Raw genomic sequence first — 22553 nt, 5'->3', positions numbered from 1 at the left:
AGGGGCTATCAAAAATAAAAACCGTGCTTACTACCCCTACAAAAGAAATCCTATGCCTGAAAACAAAATCAATTTTCAAAAATACTGAGCAACAGCAAGAAATAAAATAAGAAACCTCCTAAACTTCACAAAAAATTATGTGGAATAAAATCCAAATAATAAGTGGCAAATACAATAAATTCTGTATTACTTCTGTAAGAGATCCAGTCAATGGATCAATTATAAATGAACCTCAACAAATAGCTAATCAACTGGCTAAATCATTTTCAGAAATCTCTAGCGATAACAATTATGAAACCTGAATTTCTCGACATGAAAACTACTCGAGATCCAATAGACTTAAATGAAACTGTACCTAGACCGAACTAGGCTTATGATGATACTTTACAGTTGCAAGAAAATGTTATAGAACTCAACAAATGCGGCAGATCTAGTCCCGACCCGGACCCCATTCCATATGAATTTTTAAAACAGCATCCGCATAGTGCACTCAATTATCTACTTGCTATTTTCAACTATATATGGAGTTCCAAACTACTTCCAGATCAATGGCGTTTTGCTATTGCAGTGACCGTACTCAAACCAGGAAGGGACACGTTGATCCCAGAAAATTATCCCATCGCCTTGACAAATACAATGTGTAAGCTAATGGAGAAAATTGTTAAAAAGAGGTTACGCTGGGATTTGGTTGGAACATATACATTTTTTTTAGTGGTGCACGAAACAGGTTTTCGTAAAGCATGTTCAACAACAGATACACTGATATGTTTAGAATCGGAAATCCAAGAAGCTTTCCTGAATAACCAGCACCTCATAGCTGTTAGAAGCCATATGACATTGTGCGGAAAGACTAATTAAAACACTGATGAAACATGCTCTACTTCATTTATAATTTCCTTAAAGATTGCCGAATTCAAGTCGGGACAAGTGGAATTCTTTCACGTGAAGTAACCATCGATAATGGAGTTCCCCAAGGATCAGTCACCAGTGTCACACTATTCCTCGTCGCAATAAATGGCATTGTCTCCAACATTCACCTACCAGTAAAGGCTTGCCTTTTTGCAGATGTTTTGACTATATTAAGTGCAGGAAGAAATGAACTGACTACTCAATGGTTATTTCAAGAATCAATTGATAATATCGAAAAATGGGCTAAAGTTACAGGGCTCAAGTTTTCCAAAACCAAATGCATACTGTTCTCCAAATGTAAACATACTGTACAAGACCCTGAGCTGTACATATGACCTCATTGTTAACAAATTGAATTTGTATTTTAAGTCTATGAGATAAAAATATTTGTCATGAGGAGAGGATTCTTCGAGGTTATACCAAAGTTGTGAGTATACGGACAGAAATTTTATTAACGTGACATAATGTACAAATCTCATAATTATTCCTTCTTTGATCGAACCTTCTTCACTGGGAGAGGCTTCTGCGATCGGACGATGGCACTAGCTCGCCTCAGAGCAGGCTGCAAAATGAAAAACAATAAATTTATAAATTCATCACAGATTAAATAAAATGTTTCAATAGATATCACTGACTAAGAGGGAAGCCTATGCGTATTAATATCTTAACTTCTGGATAACATTTCAGTGCTTGTAGATGGAAACAAAGAAGTCCAACCAATTTAACAAGGCAATATCAATTTATTTAGACAGAGCATCTTGAAACATGGTTGCCCGTCCATCATTTACACCCAACTATTGTTATTTCCTCACTTTAAGATCAGAGGTAACCATATACACCAGCCCATGTTTTGTGCTTTTCTTTACAAGGCATATTCGTAATTTGTATGCTCTTTGGGCTTTAGAAGATAAGCGGTACATTTTAGAATTGGTTTGAATTCTCATTATTGAATACCTTGCTTGAGAATTGTGTTTAATAATGGACAATACTCCCTACCATCCATCACTTATCAGAAGGGCAGCAAGGAACGGAGGTGTAATAGAAACCTTGGTCACCTCTTAAGGGGTTAGTGACACTAACAGTAGTATATCAAGAGGTGAGTCAGATGTTTGCTTTGTTGGCCATACTCTTCTAGGCCAGCTATCAGAGGTGAGCGATCCCCCACCCCCAATGTTTACTAATAATTGTATTTTCATGTTTTCTGTGCATTCATGTACAATGCATATTTGTGTGCTTTATAGGTCATTATATTTTAAAACCAATATGTGCTGCAATTGGATTGCTTCAGGTGTTCTTCCAACAGTAGACCACTAGCAGCACAAGTTAAACATTGATTACATGGTTTGCCAAGTCAATTTAAAAGCTAACCAGTTCAGAGCATACAATTTGTCGGGGAAAACATTAAACTAAAATAGTTTTTGCCTATTTATGCAACATTTATGAATCACTATTCTTGATCTGATTTATTTAGTGGATTGCCCTAAGAAAACGTTCTAATGGCACATTAACTCTTTGAAATACTTATTGATGTTCATCCCTTTCTCAATGTTATGGCTCATTATAATAAGGGATGAACAATTAGTATGAAAGAGCTGAAAATGAGAAGTAATGGAACAAACATCCAAATAAATGCCCCAATAAAGAAGCCTTGTCCTATTAGTTACATCTGAAATGTCAGAAACCATCAGAAAAGGGTAGTGGTAAGATAAAGTGTCATCACAATAATCAAATATATAGAACCATCATTTGGAATCTGACAATACAGTGGTGCCTTGCAGGAGTAACCAAGCAAGTTTTCAATTAGACAGAGTTCTACTATGATCCAGTGAAAGGTACCACATACAGCCAAAACTGGTTAGGACGTTTTTGCGGGGACCGAAAAAAATTAAAAATTAAAGCGGAAACATACAAAAAAAGATTTGACTGTAAAAATAAGGTTAAAACAAAGAAATAAGTATTTTTCATTAATCATAATTGTAAAGAAATAATAAATACACTTAAGAACATCAACATAGGAAAAATGTTCTTAGAACCGCGAACTATACACGTAGCTTATAACTGTGTTTAAAGCTGTCGTAAGAAATTCGATTTACACACAATTTACGTGTGGATTAGCATCCACGGGTAAGTTCCTTACGTTTAATCCACTTTTTTCTCAATAAACTTTAATTTTTCGTCATTTGTAAGCTATCAAGCTTTCTTCTTCTCATAACTGAATGTCCTTCATACTACTATATGAGTACAGTAGACCTAATTTACGAACATTGTTACACGATTCACTTATGAACGTAAAATTAAGCACCAACATGTCAGATGAGCCACTGTTTTTGCACGATCCAAACAACCACAGCAAAGACCGACTTGGGACTGACACTACTATGCTACATAGTCCGGGGCCGTGAAATTAAGTTCTCTACCAAACCCTTATTCACGCCAGTTGTCGCAGGCAACGTTGCCGGGAACACTGATTTAAATTCCTTATGGCAGGAGTTACAAATGTACTGAAGAACGATACAAATGTGCTACCCAGGTTTTTTAAAACTGTTTAATAGGACATGGATTGGGACTGCGTAATAACTATGGAAATGTTCTAGAGAAGGACGTCATAATCAGTTTCGACTGTACATGAAATCATGGTTAGCCCATTTTCTTTGTTAATACATAATTTTCTCAGTCCCAGACCCTTATACTAAGAATTTTCATAATCCTAAATTATACTGCATTTACTTGCACAATTCCCCCACTCTTTTAAGCATAATTAACCACAATAAAATCAGGGAGAATGATGCAAATTTAATTTTGATTCTAAAATACCAATGGAACTGCACCAATTCTTTGTTGTGCTTTTTGTTAAGATCTTTCAGCAGTAGCTGGTAAAAGATGTCCTTCGAAGAGAAAGGTTGCTCCTCTTTGTGAATCTACACAGCTCTTGATAGCAACCAGTGGACACGTACCTTGATTAGATCTTTCCTGTACTTGTTAGCACTCAACAGTCTCTTCAGTTTGTACAAGGAGCGACGTGGTCCAGCCTTCATGGTCCTCTTCACTGCACTCTTAGCTGGCTTTTGCTGCAAAGAGGTGCAATTACTGTTATTAATAATTCTATTTTAAAAATGAAATATAACAACAACAACATTAAACTACATTGGCATTGATATGTCAGAAACCATCAGTCGAGGGTAGTGGTAAAACAAGTGTCATCACATTTATCAAAGAGCATGGAACCATCATTTGGAATCTGACAAAGGGGAACCTTCTTACATTGTATTACCATACATAATCCCCACATTTTTTTTTCAATATCTGGCAGTGAAAAGTCAGGTTGCAGGTATTATTTGTGTCAAGGTAGGTACAGTGTTCCTCACGTACATAAATCTGGAAGTTGGTATTTTTTCGACCGCTTTCTTGGCATCTCTTTTCCTGCAAAAACCGAGAAGTGTGTTGTGTACATATAGTGCCAGTTTATATAGTAGCATGTGTTTAGGATAGCTAGTATTTCTTCTTGTAATTCATTCATGACTAAAGAAATGCTCCACATTATTCAAGAAGCAGAGCAAATTGATAATCATGTTGCAGGAACAAAGTACAATAGGAATGAGAGTTGCGGTACGGCACACAACTGGAGGAAAAATAAAGCTCATCATAAACATTTGAACACTAACCGCTGGAAATTTTGCTGATAAAAAGCTAAGTTTCCAGAAAACGAAAACAGGATATGTGAATATGTGCCAGAAATGAAAAGTTTGGATGTTCGTCCAGAAGTGCAATGTGCCGATTGAAAGCTAAAATAGAGGGTGTTGATGTCACATGTGTTTTTGAATGAAATAACTTCACTTTTCATATGAAAGAGAACACTGCAAAACATCTCCTGACCAACTACCATATTTTCTTGGGTAATTAACTCACTTTTTTTGAGGAAAAATACAAGTGAAAACTTTGGATGCAAAAATTATTCGAGGAATTCAGATATAAATAAAATTACTTACAATTCATTTACATTTAAAAGATACATCAAATATAATTTACACACAACTGGTTCAGCTCAACTGTCGTTTATCATCATTTGGCGTAAAATTCTGGCATGAGATTTTTTCTGAGAAGTCAAATAAAGTACATCAGGTATGTTTTGGACACGTGGGTTTGAAGTAGGCCCTACCGACACTGGAAAATATTCTTCGTGCTACCATATCATTCAATGCACTCCTTTGATATAGTCAACATGTATCCCAGTATTAAAACCAACTCATTATTCCCGATCATCGAAAAGAACTTACTTGCTAACAATCAACTAAGTAAACTAGAAGTTCAAGACTTTATGACCATATTAAGATTACTAATTAACAATAACTACTTCACATTCGATAAGATCATTTACAAACAAGATGGTTTGGCTATGGGTTCACCAGCCTCAGGAATTTTAGCAGAGATCTACCTTGATTTCCTAGAGCACACCGCCATCGACAATAACATCAAATTTGCTAATATCCAATTCTGGGCTAGGTACGTAGATGACACATTTATAATCCTAGATGAACGCTCCATAGACGCGCCATCCACCCTCAAAAACCTTAATAACATTGATCATGACATTAAATTTACCTTAAAATCAGAGATAAACAACTCCAACTTCCTAGACCTAACAATCAATAGGCACCCCTCTTCGTTCACATATAGTATCTATAGAAAGCCCACTCAAACGGCCACTACTATAAGAAATGACTCACTACACCCCCAAACACACAAAGCGGCTACATATAATAGCTTAGTAGACCGAGCATTCAAAATTCCGATGTCAAGAAAAAACTTAAATAAAGAATTGAACACCATTCGCTCTATAGCAAAATTTAATGGATATAATGAATCCTTTATTGAAAGAATAATCAATAAATTCAGACACCGCCCAAAAACCACCCTAATAAAAGACAATACAGTAGAACCTCGATAATTCGAAATCGGTTAATTCAAAATCCCGCCTAATTCGAAGAAGCTCTCGTTCCCGGAAACATGAGATACAATTTTGCATGTTATTTCAATCGTTTAATTCGAAATACGGATAATTCGTAATTCGAAGTACAATGTCGGCCCCATTACCGAAATTCAGACTTTTAATTCGAAACTGCCTTTACATTTTAAAACAATAGTACGTTACAGAGTAATTTCAACTCGAAATTTATCCGCTCCGCGTCATAATAGAACGCACATTCCGGAACGTGGAGGGGTAGCTTTCCGCACTTACACTCACTTCGGTGGATCTACAGTGCGCTTCATGATTGCTAAGTTGAATGAAATCGGAATTCTTTTGTGTTCAACCTTTTAAGGAACGCCGTAATATCACACAACAGACTGTGTGCGGGAAAACAGAATCCGCAAACACTGGCGATGCCGACAGTTGACGAAAAAACGTGGCAAATATAATAAATTCGTAGGCACCGAACAATATTGTCATTGCCGGTGAAACTGCATTGCTTTATTTTAATGCGAGCCCAAACGGTCTAATGGTTTTAAAGGAGAATTGCCAGCCAGGAAATTGTACAGTGTGAGGGATGGGGGTCATAGTAGTGCGTTGCAATGCACATGGAAGCGAGATACTTTATCCCCTCGTCTTAGGAAACTTCGATAAGCCACGATGTTTTAACGTCGGGCACTTTCCATGCCAGTACAAACCATCTATAATAAAAATGCAAACAGTAAAGAAATCCAAAAAATAATGCATTTGCACAGGGGAACCGGCATAATTTATCCTCGTCTTTGAATTGTGCGTTTTTTTTCCTTTTGTTGCGTGAGGTTATGTTTGTCAGTGATTTATCCAAATGCATTATTTGAACATTGTAAATGCACCTTGTTGGATACATTTCGGAAATAGTTTTTCCATGGCATTGGAAAGGTTTAAACTGTGAATCGAGGTGATTGCATGTATTAATGGGTCTTACAATACTTCGTGACGCGGCAAGTGTTTACATTTCTGAAGTACGAGAGAACAGAGAAGTGCCATGGCGGAAAATCGTACAAGGATAGAGTCATAGGAAAGTTCGATTTTAAGGGCATCGGGTACTTTCTGTGTAAATACAAGGCATCTAAAATGCATACAGTATAGTAATCCAATTAATAAAGCACTTGCACATGGGAGCGAGCATAGATTTCTCCTCGTCTTTGAATCGTGCTTTTTCTTCTTTCTTTCGTTCGTTGCGTGAGGTTATGTTTACCAGTGAGATATCCGAGTGCATTATTTGAATACTGTAAATGCACCTTCTTGGATACATTTTTGAAATGGTTCTTTTTTCATGGCATTTGAAAGGTATAAACTGTGAATCAAGGTTAACTGCATGCAGTAACGGGCCTTTTGTAACGCGGCAAGGGTTGGTACTTCTGAATTGCGAATTGGCGGTTAATTCGAAATCACGTAATTCGAAGTCCGATTTTTGAGTCCCAACGACTTCGAATTAACAAGGTTTTACTGTACTAACACTGCCACGTTTTCCACATTTACCTTCAATAAAGAAATTTACGCCACTAACGTTCTTAAAAAACGTTAAAATAGCCTTTCGTACTAACAATAGAAGCACAGAGATCCTACACAACTCTTCATCAATAAATAAAAGTAGTCCTTTTTCTAAATCAGGTGTATATAGGTTTTCTTGCCAAGACTGCAAAAGTTCTTACCTAGGGCAAACAGGACGCAGCTTTAAAATCAGATATGCAGAACATGTCAATGCCATAAAACACAACCACTTTTCCGCGGTCGGCCTACATATAAAAGAATTTAAGCACAACTTTACTGAAATAAATCAAGATCTTGAGGTATTAAATATTCTAAACAAAGGTTCTTTCCTAGACGTCACTGAAAACCTCTATATTCATTTAGACCAATATTTCAATCCCAACCTACACTTAAATGATATCTCAGAGAAACCAAAGATCCTATTCGACTTTCTCATTGAATTTTTCAAAAACATGAATATCCCGAAAAACAGATCTGTCTTTCACATTATGCATAATACTTTGTCACGCCACACACTTTCACCACATCACCCTCCATATGTCCCCTCCTTCCACTCCTCCTCCCCTACCGCTCCTTCCCTCTCCCCTCCTAATCCAATAATGGCCGCTCCCCAGACCTAAACTATCCAACACGCTCTGTTCTTCTTCATCTCGCGACATAGCTTTACCGCCTTATGTCCCGCAATAAACATCATAGAAACCTGCACCCACCCTACACGTAACGCTGCAACAATACACCACAAATACTGGCACAGTCAACCTCCAAACTCTCAGAAAACGTATTCCTTAATACCAATTTTATATTCTTGTCGAGCTGAATACCGGACCTGTGAAGATTACAAGATTATTTTGTGCATCTACAGAATGGTGGTGTTAATGAAGCTATGTAATATAGAGAGAGACTTTCAAAAGGTGGTTAAATGAAGAAGTTATATCATGTTCAAGATCATGCTTTCACGTCTCTGCACAGTATTTAAAATACAATTTACCGTTGGTCTTTATAGCTATTGTTGAGAGTGAAGGAGAATTTCCTGTTGTGTATGTTTATCAGGAACTCAAGGGAGACTTCATTAGTTAGTCGGAACATAGAAAAAATGATGAACTCTTCTCAGAAGAACTCTTAAGGTTTCACTTTACAATTTCCTGCCTGCTGGCTCTTCAGAAGTGTGTGCGCGTGCGTTTTGTATTCAGGAATCATTCAAGGCAAATATTTTCGCACTGCAAGATGTGTGGTTAAGGTTATTTTTAATATGTATAACTTTTTGCTTTATCAACGATTCATTTGTTTCTATATTCGTCCCTGTTTTTATCTCCTCGTAAGATGTGTATTGTTTAATGTAACACCCTGTGTAAAAAATTGGGTTAAATGAAGTTATATCATGTTCAAGATCATGCTTTCACGTCTCTGCACAATATTTAAAATGCAATTTACCGTTGGTCTTTATAGCTATTGTTGAGAGTGAAGGAGAATTTCCTGTTGTGTATGTTTATCAGGAACTCAAGGGAGACTTCATTAGTGAGTCGGAACATAGAAAAAATGATGAACTCTTCTCAGAAGAACTCTTAAGGTTTCACTTTACTTTTTCCTGCCTGCTGGCTCTTCAGAAATGTGTGCGCGTGCATTTTGTGTTCAGGAATCATTCAAGGCGAATATTTTCGCACTGCAAGATGTGTGGTTAAGGTTATTTTTAATATTTATAACTTTTGCTTTCTCAACGATTCATTTGTTTCTACATTCGTCCCTGTTTTTATCTCCTCGTAAGATGTGTATTGTTTAATGTTACGCCTTGTGTAATATAAATGTCTACATGCTAGCCTATTTTCCACATTTTGGCTGAAGATGACGCCAAACAGCGTCGAAACTAGTTCCAAGTGTAAATATATGTTGTAAATAAACTATAACATTTTTGTATTGAAAAGGTGGACCCTTTTAAGTTTCCTATCTTCTATGCAAGAAAATACGGTATGTAAAAAAGAAAATGAATTTCCTCAGATTTGTGATTAGTTTGTGCCAGAGAAATTCATACGTACTCTCGCAAACTGGTATTGTAAACCAGATGCCAGTATATTTTGAAATGCCGTTGAATTATAGACTAATAAGGAATCTTCGAACACAAGGAATTCCTCTTCGTCTTCTTCTGACGTCACGAGTGTGAACAGTGTTGCACATGTTAATGTGAACCCCTGACACCAACCCTATGTGGAGGGATGTATTCACTATTGTGCATTTCTGTAGTGGTTGGTGTGTGTATGAGGATGCGAGTATTGGGACAAACACAAACACCCACCCCCAAGCCAGAACGATTAACCGTAACTTAGGTGATTAAAATCGCACACCCGGTTGGGAATCAAACCCAGGGCCCTCTGAAATGAAGGCCTCTACGGTGACCGTCAGCCAAAGATTAAAGTCATTGAATTGCCTCATAATTTTCCTATTGTACTGCAGTATTCAATATAAATATTTAGCCAAGCTCAACAAACACACAAAAATTATTTTTCATGATTTCCTTTCCTAAAATTAGACTGCAGGTTTTATTCACATATACAGGGTAGGCCTATATGTATTAGACGAAAACGCACTTTCCTTCTTCTGGTACCCTCTGCTCTGCTCGTGTCAATTGTGCTGTAACTTCCTACACTGCACTTCCCGGATTGTGAATGTTAAGCCATTCTAAAGACGTTCCACACCATGAATAACCCTTTCCCCACATTTCCCTTTAACATAATTTGTAGGGTCAGTCGTGTAACAGACTGTATTTATCACTTGAGAAGTTGTGGCCAAAATAGGCAGCTTTCCAGAGTTTTGTCGAGGGTTAATGCTTTGAACGACAGAGTATCTCCTCATTAATTCAATATCTTCAATGCTCTGCAATACATCCACATTTGAAAGACCTATAGTAAGTTCATCGAAAAAGCCTTCCCATGTCCATCCTTCGATACCATACATCAGCACAGAAAACGAGTAAAACATCATGAAACATCAACTAGTTTGAATTTGTAAGTTACAGTATACTTTTTCCATCAGTCATTCATCATACACTTAGTTTTAACCAACAGAAAGGAAAAGATAATATTATACAAATAAAAAGGGAAACTTACAACAGCCTTGGCCTTCTTGTAGACAACTGTAAAGCCCTTGTTGTCAGGTGCAGCCACAATACCCACACTCTTTCTGTGGATCAGGCCATTGAAACGGAAGGAGTTCAAATTGTTCAAATTGTTTGGTTCCTGAAAGAAAGATACATAATGTCAACTAAATCAAATTAGAAATTACATCTCTAGGAAAAATTATTGTACACCCATACAAGTACAGAGAAGGGGAAGGTACTATTAAAATTCTGGGACAAGACCTTGAAATTGCAAACTGATGCAGGATACAGGGCTGGACAGCAGTAAAAGGAAATGCTTTTTGCCAGTGTGTGAGGAACTTGATCTGGAAGTAGGATGTATAAAGAGATGATGCGTAAGATGAATTATGCTTTATACTGACATACACAACAGAGACCTGGTGCTGATGACAATACACGAAGAGTAAAATTCCAGGTCGGAGAGATGAAATTTCTTTTTAGGTGTGAAAAGACAAGAAAAATAAATGTGTAAGAAATGAGGATGTCAGGAAGGAAATCGGAGTGGTTAAGTTTTCTGACAGGATAGAGAGAAGCCGAGATGGTTTGGACATGGAGGCTAAGACTGAACGAAGAAAAAGAGACCCAGACTAAAGTGATTCAAATCTATGAAGAAATGTATAAGACCGAGCCTGGATTGGAATACAGTTGAGGAGCAACAACAGAGAAGCTGGACAGGTGCCATTACCATCTCGACCCGGCTGGAACTGGAAAAGGGAAACTGAAGATTGAGAGATGAGCATAGCTAATTTTTAAAAATGCGGAGAATACGCTCACTTGAACTGTTGGCTTTTAGTGCTGGATGTGAATGAGGATATGTTTGGCCCACCTGATGCAGGACTTACTATTTGACACCTGTACCCGTTTTAAGTATATTGCATAATACTGCATAAGACTGCAACTAATTTTTTGAGACGCCGTGTTCCCTCGTAGGATTCCTGGCAGTCCTTCTGGTGTCGATGCTGAACTCTCAAGAACATCACAGTGGAAGATGATTTAAATTTGAGTAATTTGACTGGTCCTCAACTAGGATTGGCGATGCAAGGGTTTTCGTTTTGCACTAGCAAGGTTGTTTGATGCAACGATTCTTATAGTGGACTGCTACGACGGGCTTTGGGTGACATGGACATATTGTCCGAGTGGGCTCTGGCACTGCCTTCGTGATGTCCAGGCCGTATTGTAACTAGCGCGGGAAAGCAATCAGCTGATCGTTAGGGGGAAGTTTAGCACATGAGTTAGTAGAGTTAAACATAGTTTTTCGCAGTTTTATTGAAACTTTTAACGATGGCTGCATGTTCACTCAGATCTATGTGAGAATGAGTCGTCATCGACTGCATTATTAAGTGGAAAGTCGTTAATTAGTGAAGAAAACTTAGTGTGAGCGTGTATTTATGTGAAGCTATAGGTTAAGAAGATCGTTCTTCGGTGTTTTAATTTTGTAGTTTATTTGTGTAAAGTTATATTTATAGTGTAAAATTAATTGAGTTTCTGCATTCTGTGTTTTATTATTAACCACGAATTGTATATACTTGAATGAAGATGATCAGTGAGGGAAATCACCATGCCTTAGAGTTGCTGCGTGCCCGGCTGCAAAGCCAATTATAAACAAGGAGAGTACACTCCGGTATTTGTGTTTCCTTTTGATGAAGAACTAGTTTAGTTATGGAAGAAGGCTATTCCGAGGGAGAATTTAATAGTTAATCAAAACACAGTTGTGTGTATCAAGCACTTTCCTGAAAATCACATCCTGAGAGAAATAAGAGTGTCACGTCCAGATGGTGAGGTAAATTTTTTTATTATGTCATAAACATGGGTCCCATTAGGTAGGTCCTGTATTTTTATGTAATCAGACCTATGGCTTATCTGAATTTGTATTTGAAAATGCAAGTCTTATTTATGAGTATCACCGAGCTCGATAGCTGCAGTCGCTTAAGTGCGGCCAGTATCCAGTATTCGGGAGACAGTGGGTTCGAACCCCACTGTTGGCAGCCCTGAAGATGGTTTTCCGTGGTTCCCATTTTCACGCCCGGCAAATGCTGGGGCTGTACCTTAATTAAGGCCACGGCCACTTCCTTCCCATTCCTAGACCTTCCTGTCCTATCGTCGCCGTAAGACCTATCTGTGTCGGCGCGACGAGAAGCAAACAGCAACAAAAAAAAATATATATAAGAGTATCAAACAGCAGTGTGATTTATGTAAATTTTATCTTCTGACAGATTCAGATCTTATATATGAATTATCTCCAGAAGTAAGATATCTGAATTTCCTAAATCGAGGGGGCTTAAAGTATCCATCAGACATGTCAATAGAACTTAAAATTGAGGTGTACAAAGTATCTTGTGTGTTAGTGTCAGATACATATAAGATGGTATTTCTAAATTCAGGCAATCCTAAGTGTGTCACAAAATCCTTGGCTTTGGAGTCAATGCAGTTGGCAGATTCCCTAGTCATTTGTGACTGCGGGAAGAAATTGGAAGACCTGGCTGGACAGTGTATATATATTTGGGTGAATATGTTTTTAAATAATTTTTCCAAAATTCACACCGACTTGTGTATTCAACAAAGTGCTTCAAAGAGAGCAGACCTACTCCTTACTGGTGTAACTTCCTGTAAGAGGTCCAGGAAAGCTGCAGTGTTCATGAAGTGGAAACAGTGAGGTACAGAAATAATTTATATTTGTAATAAATAGTATGGTAATTGGCTGCATGTTTTCTGTCAGTGTGTATGATGTGAATGTTCAGTTGACCAGAAAATGGATAAAATCGCAAGAATATTTCTCAAAATGTTAGGCTGTACTCACGCAAACAAACGTATATACGCGAGAAATAGAACGTTACGGAGAAGAATATGCATTGTATGTCAGAATTAACAAATATTTGACGATAGGTTTTGGTTTTATAAGGTGTTAACAGTTCTTTAAGTAATTTAAACGAGTGTGTTATTCAAGCGGAGCGTATGCGTATCGCTTTCAAGTTCCCCCCAAAGCGTGACGTCATCAGAGGTACAGTACGGCCTGGACATTACGAAGGCAGTGGCTCTGGTGACTCCACTGGTTGGAGGGGTTTCATAATGTGGAAATTTGTCCCAAGTTACGTTTCTCGGACTTTCTATTTAAAATATATTTAACGGAGAAAGACACAGACAACAGCAAGATGACGCATGGCATACCTAAAACATTCTAAGAAGGATGGTAGCTTTTCTAATTCTTGGTGGTGTTTATATAGTTCATAGCATTTTTCCTCTTTTAATGAATATAAACTTAGTCCTTCAGACATTCTTGTGAATTCTCAGCTAACCATGTGGGTTTTTTGAAGCCATAACAGACATTAAGTGCAAACGACCACCTCTGCTATTTTAACGACACCGAGTACTCCTATATGACGAAAAAATTGATTTTTTAAATTTTGATACCATAAAATTCTCCAATGTTTTCTGAATCCAAATATATATATAGTTTGTTTGGGGTTTGACGCCTGTGATACCTTTCCTCGGTTATTTAAAAATGGCATATCATGTGCCACGCCCATGTCAAATGTCTCCAGAGATAACACCGGCCTGGGGGAGAAAAAAAAAAAAAAAAGTTCTATCTGGCGAAAGGTAACATGTTCACTGCTAGAATGTATGAATCTCCACTACAAGAGCACTATTGTTTGCTGCACTATGATGTGAATGAACGCTGTGTTGATGTGCATTTGTGTTCCTCAGTAGTGTTATCTCACACTAGACACCAACAGTAATCTGACATCCGACATCCCATCGTCCCTGATATCTTAGTTACATTTATTTTATATCCTGATGGAACCGCTCGCCATGTTCCTTGCTGAATGCTCCTAAATTTGCCGGAAATGTAAACTTTAAGCTCATGCGGCAACCTCATTTCTGGAAGTTGTACAGGATGGTTTCCACAATCTGTTGGTAGTTGACATCTTTAACATTACCCACGAATTTGCTACAAACATCCTTGAACGATTCCCATGCCTGAAGCTGTGTTTCATTCATCGTCGTACTGAATGACGGATCCTTCATAAATTTCCGAATTTGGGGGCCGCCAAAAACAACTACCTTAACCCGATGAATGCTACGCCCGCCTATAGACGGGCTGACGCGGCCGGTCCACCAGTGCTACGCCCGCCTATAGACGGTGAGCGAGAATTTTAATTTTTTTTACTTTTCCAGTTCACTTTCGAGTACGAATTTTATCTCTGACATGTTCTGCCATGTGTTGGGCAATATGTAGAACTAACTGATCAGAGATTATAGCTTCCGGAAGTAACTTACAGAACTTTTTGTAGAAGTCTGTGGAGTTCATCTGTGATGTAAACAAACATGGCGGAACAATAATTTAGTTACTCTTGCAGTGATGTTATTTCGGATCACAGAATCTTTCAGTTATTAACCAAAGTGGAAAGCGGTGAAGGAGATAATCATTTTAAGGAATTGTTAAGCGATTTTGAAAGTGAGAGTGATAGAGTGGCAAAAACATTGTATGTGAGAGAGAAACAGAGCCTCCTTCTAAACGAAAGAAGAAAAACACGGTGAGTACAAAAGCTATTTTATCGCTAATTTCGTGGCGGATGGATAACTTTTCTTCACCACAGTATCAGGTAACTGTGAAAGGCTCTGAGGGCGAAATAGTGTTTGATGACAGCCCGAAAATCATCGATTTTTTGGAAACTTTTGTGCCAGTGGAGTTAGTGCAGATAGTTGAACATATCGGCATCACAAACAACCAGTAGAAAACATGTAACTATCACAACATTCCAGGTTTGGAAAGTACTTTAAAATATTAACTTATATACTTCTAAGAAGTTACATGTATTAATTGCGTACAGATTTTAGGAAATAATATTATTTTGGGCTCTTTACTATGTACACAAGTGTAATTTTGTTTTCTCTCAAAATAATATTGAACATAAGTGTAGGATTTTTCATTTGCATTTAGATTTATAAACATTTTAAGCTAATCACCCCACTGATATGTTAAAAATTGAGGCTTCTACAAATTTTTTTACATACGAATGAAAAAACTCAGCACTTAAAAGGTTAATTTTGGCATCCGACGGTCCTGGAAATTTCCGACAGAGGTACCGAAAGCTGGGACTGCCTCTATCCCAACTCTTCATGATTTCCAATTTAAGATGTAGAGGTGGCAGTAACACAATGAGGATCAATTAACTGACAATTTACAATGTTTCTTTCTCCAGACACGAACTGTTTCCTCTTGGGCCACTCAGAGACTAAACAGTGACGATCCTTGTCCCGAGAGTCCCACTCACACAGAAAACACGGGAACTTTGTATATCCTCCTTGCTGCCCTAATATGATACCACACACTTACAGTGACAAGTAACCATCTGTATTGATTGTAGTTCAGTTTCTGCAACACCATAGATAAACAGAAATAGTTTTCACGAAGAGATGTTGAATAGGCGACTGGCACTGAAGCAAGTTCATTTCCATTGTGCAGAAGAACACCTTTGAGACTTCTATTACGATATCAACAGACACCAGTCCTTTGCTTGGTAAACAGTTCCGATAATGATGCTTGTTGTTTCAAGGGGCCTAACATCTAGGTCATCGGCACCTATACTCCGTACGGCTCTACTTCTAAATTGACATTTTGGCTCTGTCTGGTGGTTATGCGCTCAAGCATAGACATCCAACTATTCCCAAGTTGTCATTCATATCGATTGATATCGGCAGAGTATGATCACGAAACCTAGTTGCCAACTCTAATATTTAAATTCACCCCGTGGTTAACCTATCTCGCTCAGCGTGTATGGTATTCGGTACAGTTCACGATCTTTCGCATTTTCCTTCAGTAATTTGTGTGTTTTTTATATTGTTGGAGGGTTCCAGTGACTTTGAGATCAGCAGAGTGTTCCCTCTGTAAGCCATAACCTCCTTCCTGTGCCAGCCATTAGAGGCGAGTGGTGTGTTATTTCCTCATTCTATTTTATTCTTAATAATATATTCCCTGTTAGTGTCAGATGTTGTTAGTAAGGATAGTTTTTGTTAATTTGTTTTCAATCCATATTCATTAGTTTTTCTGAGTATGGTACAAGGGCGTTTCACCGTGGTCGTATTGCATCAGCTGTTCTCGCGGGCGTAGCGCACTGACAACAAAGGAAAGGCGATGCTAATTTGTTTTGCGAAAATTCAATTTTGAAGCAAGGCCGTGCAGAGTTTAATGGCATGAAATGAGACAAAATGTAAGGACAATTAAAAATCCATAATTCTCCACTGACCAGAATTCAAAACATGAGGACGAAGAATTAATGGATGGATATGAAGTTAAAATAATCAGTGGATCCGACCCGCAATGTCCCACATTCCCAGAAACTAGTGTTAAACAAGAGTATTACTGACCAAGGGACTCCTTCTAAAGCACAATACTGAATTGATGATGCTCGTAGTCTAAACGGGTCCAAAATACAGCTAATTGCCCCTGATAATGGTACTTATCGCTAGGAAAGTAGAGCCATGGTATTTGTCATATTGCGGTACTAATCAAAAGTAGCATAGACTCTCTGTATTCCACACATTATGGTACTACTCACAGGTAATGTAATGCCCACATGTAACAAAGACCTATGGTGTTTCGCACATTGTGTCTCTATTTACAGGCAACGCACCATCGCGCGGTGTTCCGCACATCGTGGGTACTAATCATAGGAAAGGCAGAAGCATGGTGTCGCTCATAAAGTGGTACGAATCACAGATACTGTAAAATGCATCCTGAGCACACACTGTCGCTACTAATCACAAATCTATTGTGTACCTAACATAGTGGTACTACGCGCAAATAAAAGCGACTAATGGTGTTCCCTGCGTAGTGGTACTAATTACAAGTAGTATCATAGTTCTAATTTGATCATCCCTTGGTCACCCCTTATTACAGGCAGGGGATACCGTGGATGTATTCTTCATCTGCGCCCCCCACCCTCAGGGGGGTGTAAATAGTTCCAAGACGAGGCATCAACCCAGCGATATCACAGCAAAACACAAGTTCGTCTTTGCAAAAAATAACTGACCGAATTCTTCCTCCCGATATCTGTAACAATATGAATTTGACCCTAGAAGGTGTCACTTTTCTGTAGTAAGGCCTAGATCATGCACTAAATCATTTAAGTCACACTGATTATAAAGATGTGGAGTTTTATCTACAACATCTGGTACAAAGGTATCATCACCATCCTCTGCACTTGAAGATGATGAAGACACACTCTCTGGCAACTGTATTGGTGGTTTTGGATATCGGGTCTATGTGGTACAAGGGTTGTGGCAGATGGAAGGCAGGTATACACAATGTGCTTTTTGTTTTTTGTACTGAACCCAGACACTTTACATAAGCAAGCCATAGGGATTCCGAATGGCATTGCCGCAGGTTTTCTACACGCGTCTTACACACAATATGGGGTGCGAAATTCTTGTCCTGATCACCCTACTTCATGTAAAAATATGCCAAGTACAGGCTTTTTATAAATGGCACAATATTTCACTTCTGGCCTTTAATTGTCTACTGGCCAAATATATTTTTTTAAAAGTTGAGATTATTCACACATTTTCACCTCGGAACATCACTGCCACTTGCCATTTTAACACAACCTAACTCACTTATTCACTCAATCGACTTGTAACTTGTAGACAAAGGTGTGACGCACGTTCTCGGACTACAAAGAAATGCAATCTTGGCGTTTTGACCTTGCCTGACATTGCGCATGCGCGAACTGCAACTGTTCTAATTGTTCTTCCGGTGTTCCTGTATGATTACCTACTCCCCTCCAAAACAGAGCACATACAATATTTTCTCTCAGACATGTCCATACCTGCATTCCACACAACCAATCCAAACCTCATTTACAACAACGAAGCTCCATTAGCATAAACATGAGACGGACTTGTGACAAATCTGTGACAAATCTGCACGTGATACGAAACTGGTATTATCTTTTACATAAAGACACTAAATGTAATGTATATCACATACAATTACTTTTGAAAGAAAAAGTTCATGAACTCCGTCCGAAGGGTAGCGACTCTTGGTGTTACCAGAAATGCACTGGTATCTGGTGAGCCATATACTCATTCTCTTTCTGAGGCAATAATGCTTGCCATTAAACCCATTTACAGTGATCTGAGTGATGTAAAACTCCTAGCCAAATGCTTACATGGGGGCACTCAGAATCCCAATGCGAGTTTTAATCACTGTATTTGGAAGAGGATAACAAAAAATGTTCTTGTAAAACTAAATACTCTCAAGATGAGTGTTTTAGATGCAGTAATCTGCTTCCATGATCAATGTATTGAGGAACTTGGGAATAAAATGTGGACCCAACGTGGAAAGTTCTCTCATTGCTGACAAGATGTGTGTACGGAGAGCAGAGAAGTTCACTGAACTGATGACCAAGGAAGCCAGGAGCAGAAAAAGGAACCTGAAGAGGGTAAGGGAAGAAGAAGAATCACATAAAGATGTAGATTATGCAGCTGGGAGGTTCTAAAGTTAAGGTATCTACACAAAAAATACACTGTTATCTTTGCCAGCTGTTTCCCTTAACCATACATTTTGAATGTTTATGACGGGCGAGACGGGTTAAGGGCCTGCAGCTGTGAGATTACATCCGGGAGATAGTGGGTTCGAATCCCACTGTCGGCAGCCCTGAAGATGGTTTTCCGTGGTTTCCCACCAGGCAAATGCTGGGGCTGTGCCTTAATTAAGGCCACGTCCACTTCCAACTCCTAGCCCTTTCCTACCCATCGTCGCCTTTAAGTTTGTATTTTCCCGATTTCATAATCTCTAATACCAAAATATTGCCATCATCCACCTCAGCATAAACTGCTTTTCACATGTTACAAGAATCTTATTTATAGCCTAACCAGAAACTGAGAAATTGCTTAGTATAATGATGCCTGCAAATGTATGGTACGTGCTACTTTTATTGATACATGAACACCCTAGCGCTGAATCAGTAGACCTCCGTTATCTTCGAGATTTGTATTGGCAACATTTGAAACACAAACTATGAATCGCTTATACATAGCCGTGAGACATCTTGCGTACACTTTAAGCACTACAGTAGAACCTCGATTACACGTTCCCGGAAACTACGTTTTCCCGTATTATCCGTTCAAATGACGTGGTCCCGCGAGCATCCTAATTAAATCATGTTGTAAAAATCCCGCATCATCCGTTCCTCGAAGAAACGATTTCCCGTATCAACCGTTCAGAAATTTCAGTCCCATCAACGCTAAATTCTCGATCACTCGTTTTTCAAGAAACTATCTCACGAAAAGATGGCTACGGCATACTTGCGGATCTTGGTCCAGTCATTGAGGTAATTTTAGGAAGCTGAAAAGCAATAGGCGGTGAACTTGCATAAGGGACCATCTTAGCATCGCATTGGGGTGTTATTGTTTAGAGAATCAAAATCATAAAGCAGAGAGTGCCCACAACAATTGGAAGGAGAGCGCATTTCGGCAGCTCTACTCGAAGACGGAACGAGTTTCGTCAAATGTTCGTACTTGCAAAGCGTCTACATTATGTCCAGGGTTAGATGTCTCCCCCCCCCGAAGTGTATCGCCGAACAGGTTTTCGGCACTTCCCTCAGGGCACTGTATAGTCACTGAGCTTTCAGGTAGGAATCTAAACTGCTCCTTCTTAAGTGACACAAATTTAGTATATTGATATTAACGTAGCCTATACGATTACGCTATCGAGACCTGAACAGATGTTGCACCTTACATACATAAAGCCATGGGAGGTTTTGGGATTGCCTATTACTGTTTTAGTCACTAATGTAAGACTAGGAATTTCACGTTATTGTGTTAAAATGTTAAAACCGCAGTCGTTACATGTAAAAACCTTTGCATCATTTCACACTCGTACCAACTTGAACAGCGAGCGCGTTTTCCAGCTGAGCTCAAGGTCGCGAAAAACCTTAAATTCGGAAGTTTTGATATTTTTTCTCTTTTCAATGTAATCGTGATTAGTGACGGACATAACTGAATATAATGCATTCGAAAACTTGAGAATCGATACTTACATTCGAAACAATATTCTCGAGTTCAACATAACCTTTAAAAGTCGATGTAGGCCGTAGGCCTAATTTTCACGGTACAAGATATCCACAAACAGACTACGAACAGTACCTAGGTACCGGTGACCAAATTACAATGGAAGATTTAAAGAAAAAGGGATTTCGCCATCATGTTGGGCGCTTTTGTATCCAATGTGCTTTATTTTATTAGATTAGAGAATTGAAAAATACTTGTGGTCAATTGTTTGGCTTGATGTTATTAGGTTTTTCGAAAAGTTTCACCGATCAAAGTTGCTGAACTGAAAGAAGTTTTCAGAGGAAACCGACGAAGTTTCCCCGGTAAAACGGAATGTAAAGTTGCGAGACTTATAAGCCGCGTACCGGTAATTAATGTTTGAAGCCAGCCCCGCGGTCGAACTTGCCTGCCTCTCACCCGGGGGACCCAGGTTCGATTCCCGGCCAGGCCAGGCATTTTTACCTGGATATGAGGGCTGGTTCCAGGTTCACTCATTCTACGATGACCTTTAAATGAGGCGCTATTTAATGGTGAGATGGCGACCCCGGTGAAGACAGCCAGGAATAACGGCCGAGAGGATTTGTCACACTGACCATGCGTCACCTCGTAATCTGCAGGCGTTCGGACAGAGCAGCGGTCGCTTGGTAGGCGGAAGGCCCATTGGGGCTGTAGTTTGGTTTGGTTTAGGGGTGTTTGTAAGATTTTTAAGTAGCCTATGCATATTTGTATTTTGTGATGTTTAGCAAAATTGTTAATGGTTCATTCATTCCCGGATTTTCCGTTTTCCCGTGTTGCACGGTTTTTTACGGTGGTCCCTCCAAGAACGGAGAATCGAGGTTCCACTGTAGTACTCTTGTTTACACAGCAAAGCCAAACTATAGAATTCATGCTAGGAACAAGATTCACATCGTGAAATGTTATATGTGTGTGTGACACAGTTGTTGGCTGAAGATAATGAAGGTTTAGAAAATTCGTATCGATCGATCATACTATCGATCATACTATCGATTCAATTCAGACTTCATTTCCATTCCGTTGACAGTATTACCGGAAACGGGAGTGCTCCCTCCTTACTCCTCACCCCCGTAACACCAGCTATCCCTGAAAGTTGTGTGTACAATACATAATTTACATGTTGAGGAGTACTCAGTCTCTTTAATGGCATTCTGTAAGTTTAATAAATGTGAGTTGCCAGAAATCTTTACTACGTTGCACAATAAACTATAAGTACATGTCACCACAGCCTCAGCCTGTCTTCTTCCACATCTTTGACAATTTTTGGCAGCAGTTTCTTACATATTTGCTTCATAAGTATGTAATTATTTTGTCGGTGGCTGCTTTGGGTGGTACAATGCCCATGGGAAAACCTGCGTCTGTGTGGGATAAGTTAGGGAGAGGCCGAAACCAGTGTTGCACACAACCTACTACTGGTGAATAACACCAAGGGCTTTGCTCAAGGTTTTAACGCCTCCATTCAAAGGACGAATAGTCCATATGAACACAGCAGAGAGGTTTTTGGCAAACAATCTATTAATTAGCAATCAGAAATCGTATACCACATCTCCTACCCTGCTGGTCAACATTATGTTGGTAAATTTCTTTCCCTTGCTGGAAGGGACTGCTATGTATAATTCTTCCGAGTTCATGTAAAAGTTACATTTAGTTTTATATGCATACGTAATTCACAGAAAAAACGTCCTCGCGATACTTGGCAATACCTGAGGCTCAATGTTGTCCTCTCCATAACCAGTTTTTACAGAATTGCAGGAAAAAAAATGAAAGTGAATTATTAAAATTGCATACTGTACTTGCCAAATAAAATCTCATACCCATCAACTTTTAAGAACCAAAAATAGGAAGACTTCTTAATTCTTAGATTTCATCACATATATTCCATCACGGTCTAGGTGGAAAAAAAGGTCAGGATAAAAGGCATACATATCTACAGTTACAATACGTACTGACCAT

The 22553-nt window shown here is 38.7% G+C and overlaps 1 protein-coding gene across 1 annotated transcript in view; it reads right to left on the bottom strand.

Moving 5' to 3' along the window:
* Positions 1–1341: 1341 nt before the first annotated feature.
* Positions 1342–22553, bottom strand: part of RpL28 (ribosomal protein L28) — a 32662-nt gene continuing 11450 nt past the window's right edge. Inside the window, exons 3-5 of the mRNA XM_067156760.2 lie at positions 10507–10635; positions 3864–3977; positions 1342–1471 (exon numbers count right to left, since the gene is read on the bottom strand). Coding sequence (XP_067012861.1) covers positions 1391–1471; positions 3864–3977; positions 10507–10635 — 324 coding nt within the window. The 3' untranslated portion in view covers positions 1342–1390. The remainder of the gene's footprint in view (positions 1472–3863; positions 3978–10506; positions 10636–22553) is intronic.

Source organism: Anabrus simplex, chromosome 12 (assembly GCF_040414725.1).
Source record: "Anabrus simplex isolate iqAnaSimp1 chromosome 12, ASM4041472v1, whole genome shotgun sequence".
Classification (NCBI taxonomy): Eukaryota; Metazoa; Arthropoda; class Insecta; order Orthoptera; family Tettigoniidae; genus Anabrus; species Anabrus simplex.
Note: the sequence above shows the minus strand (reverse complement) of the source record. Positions and strands in the feature narration are given on the sequence as shown.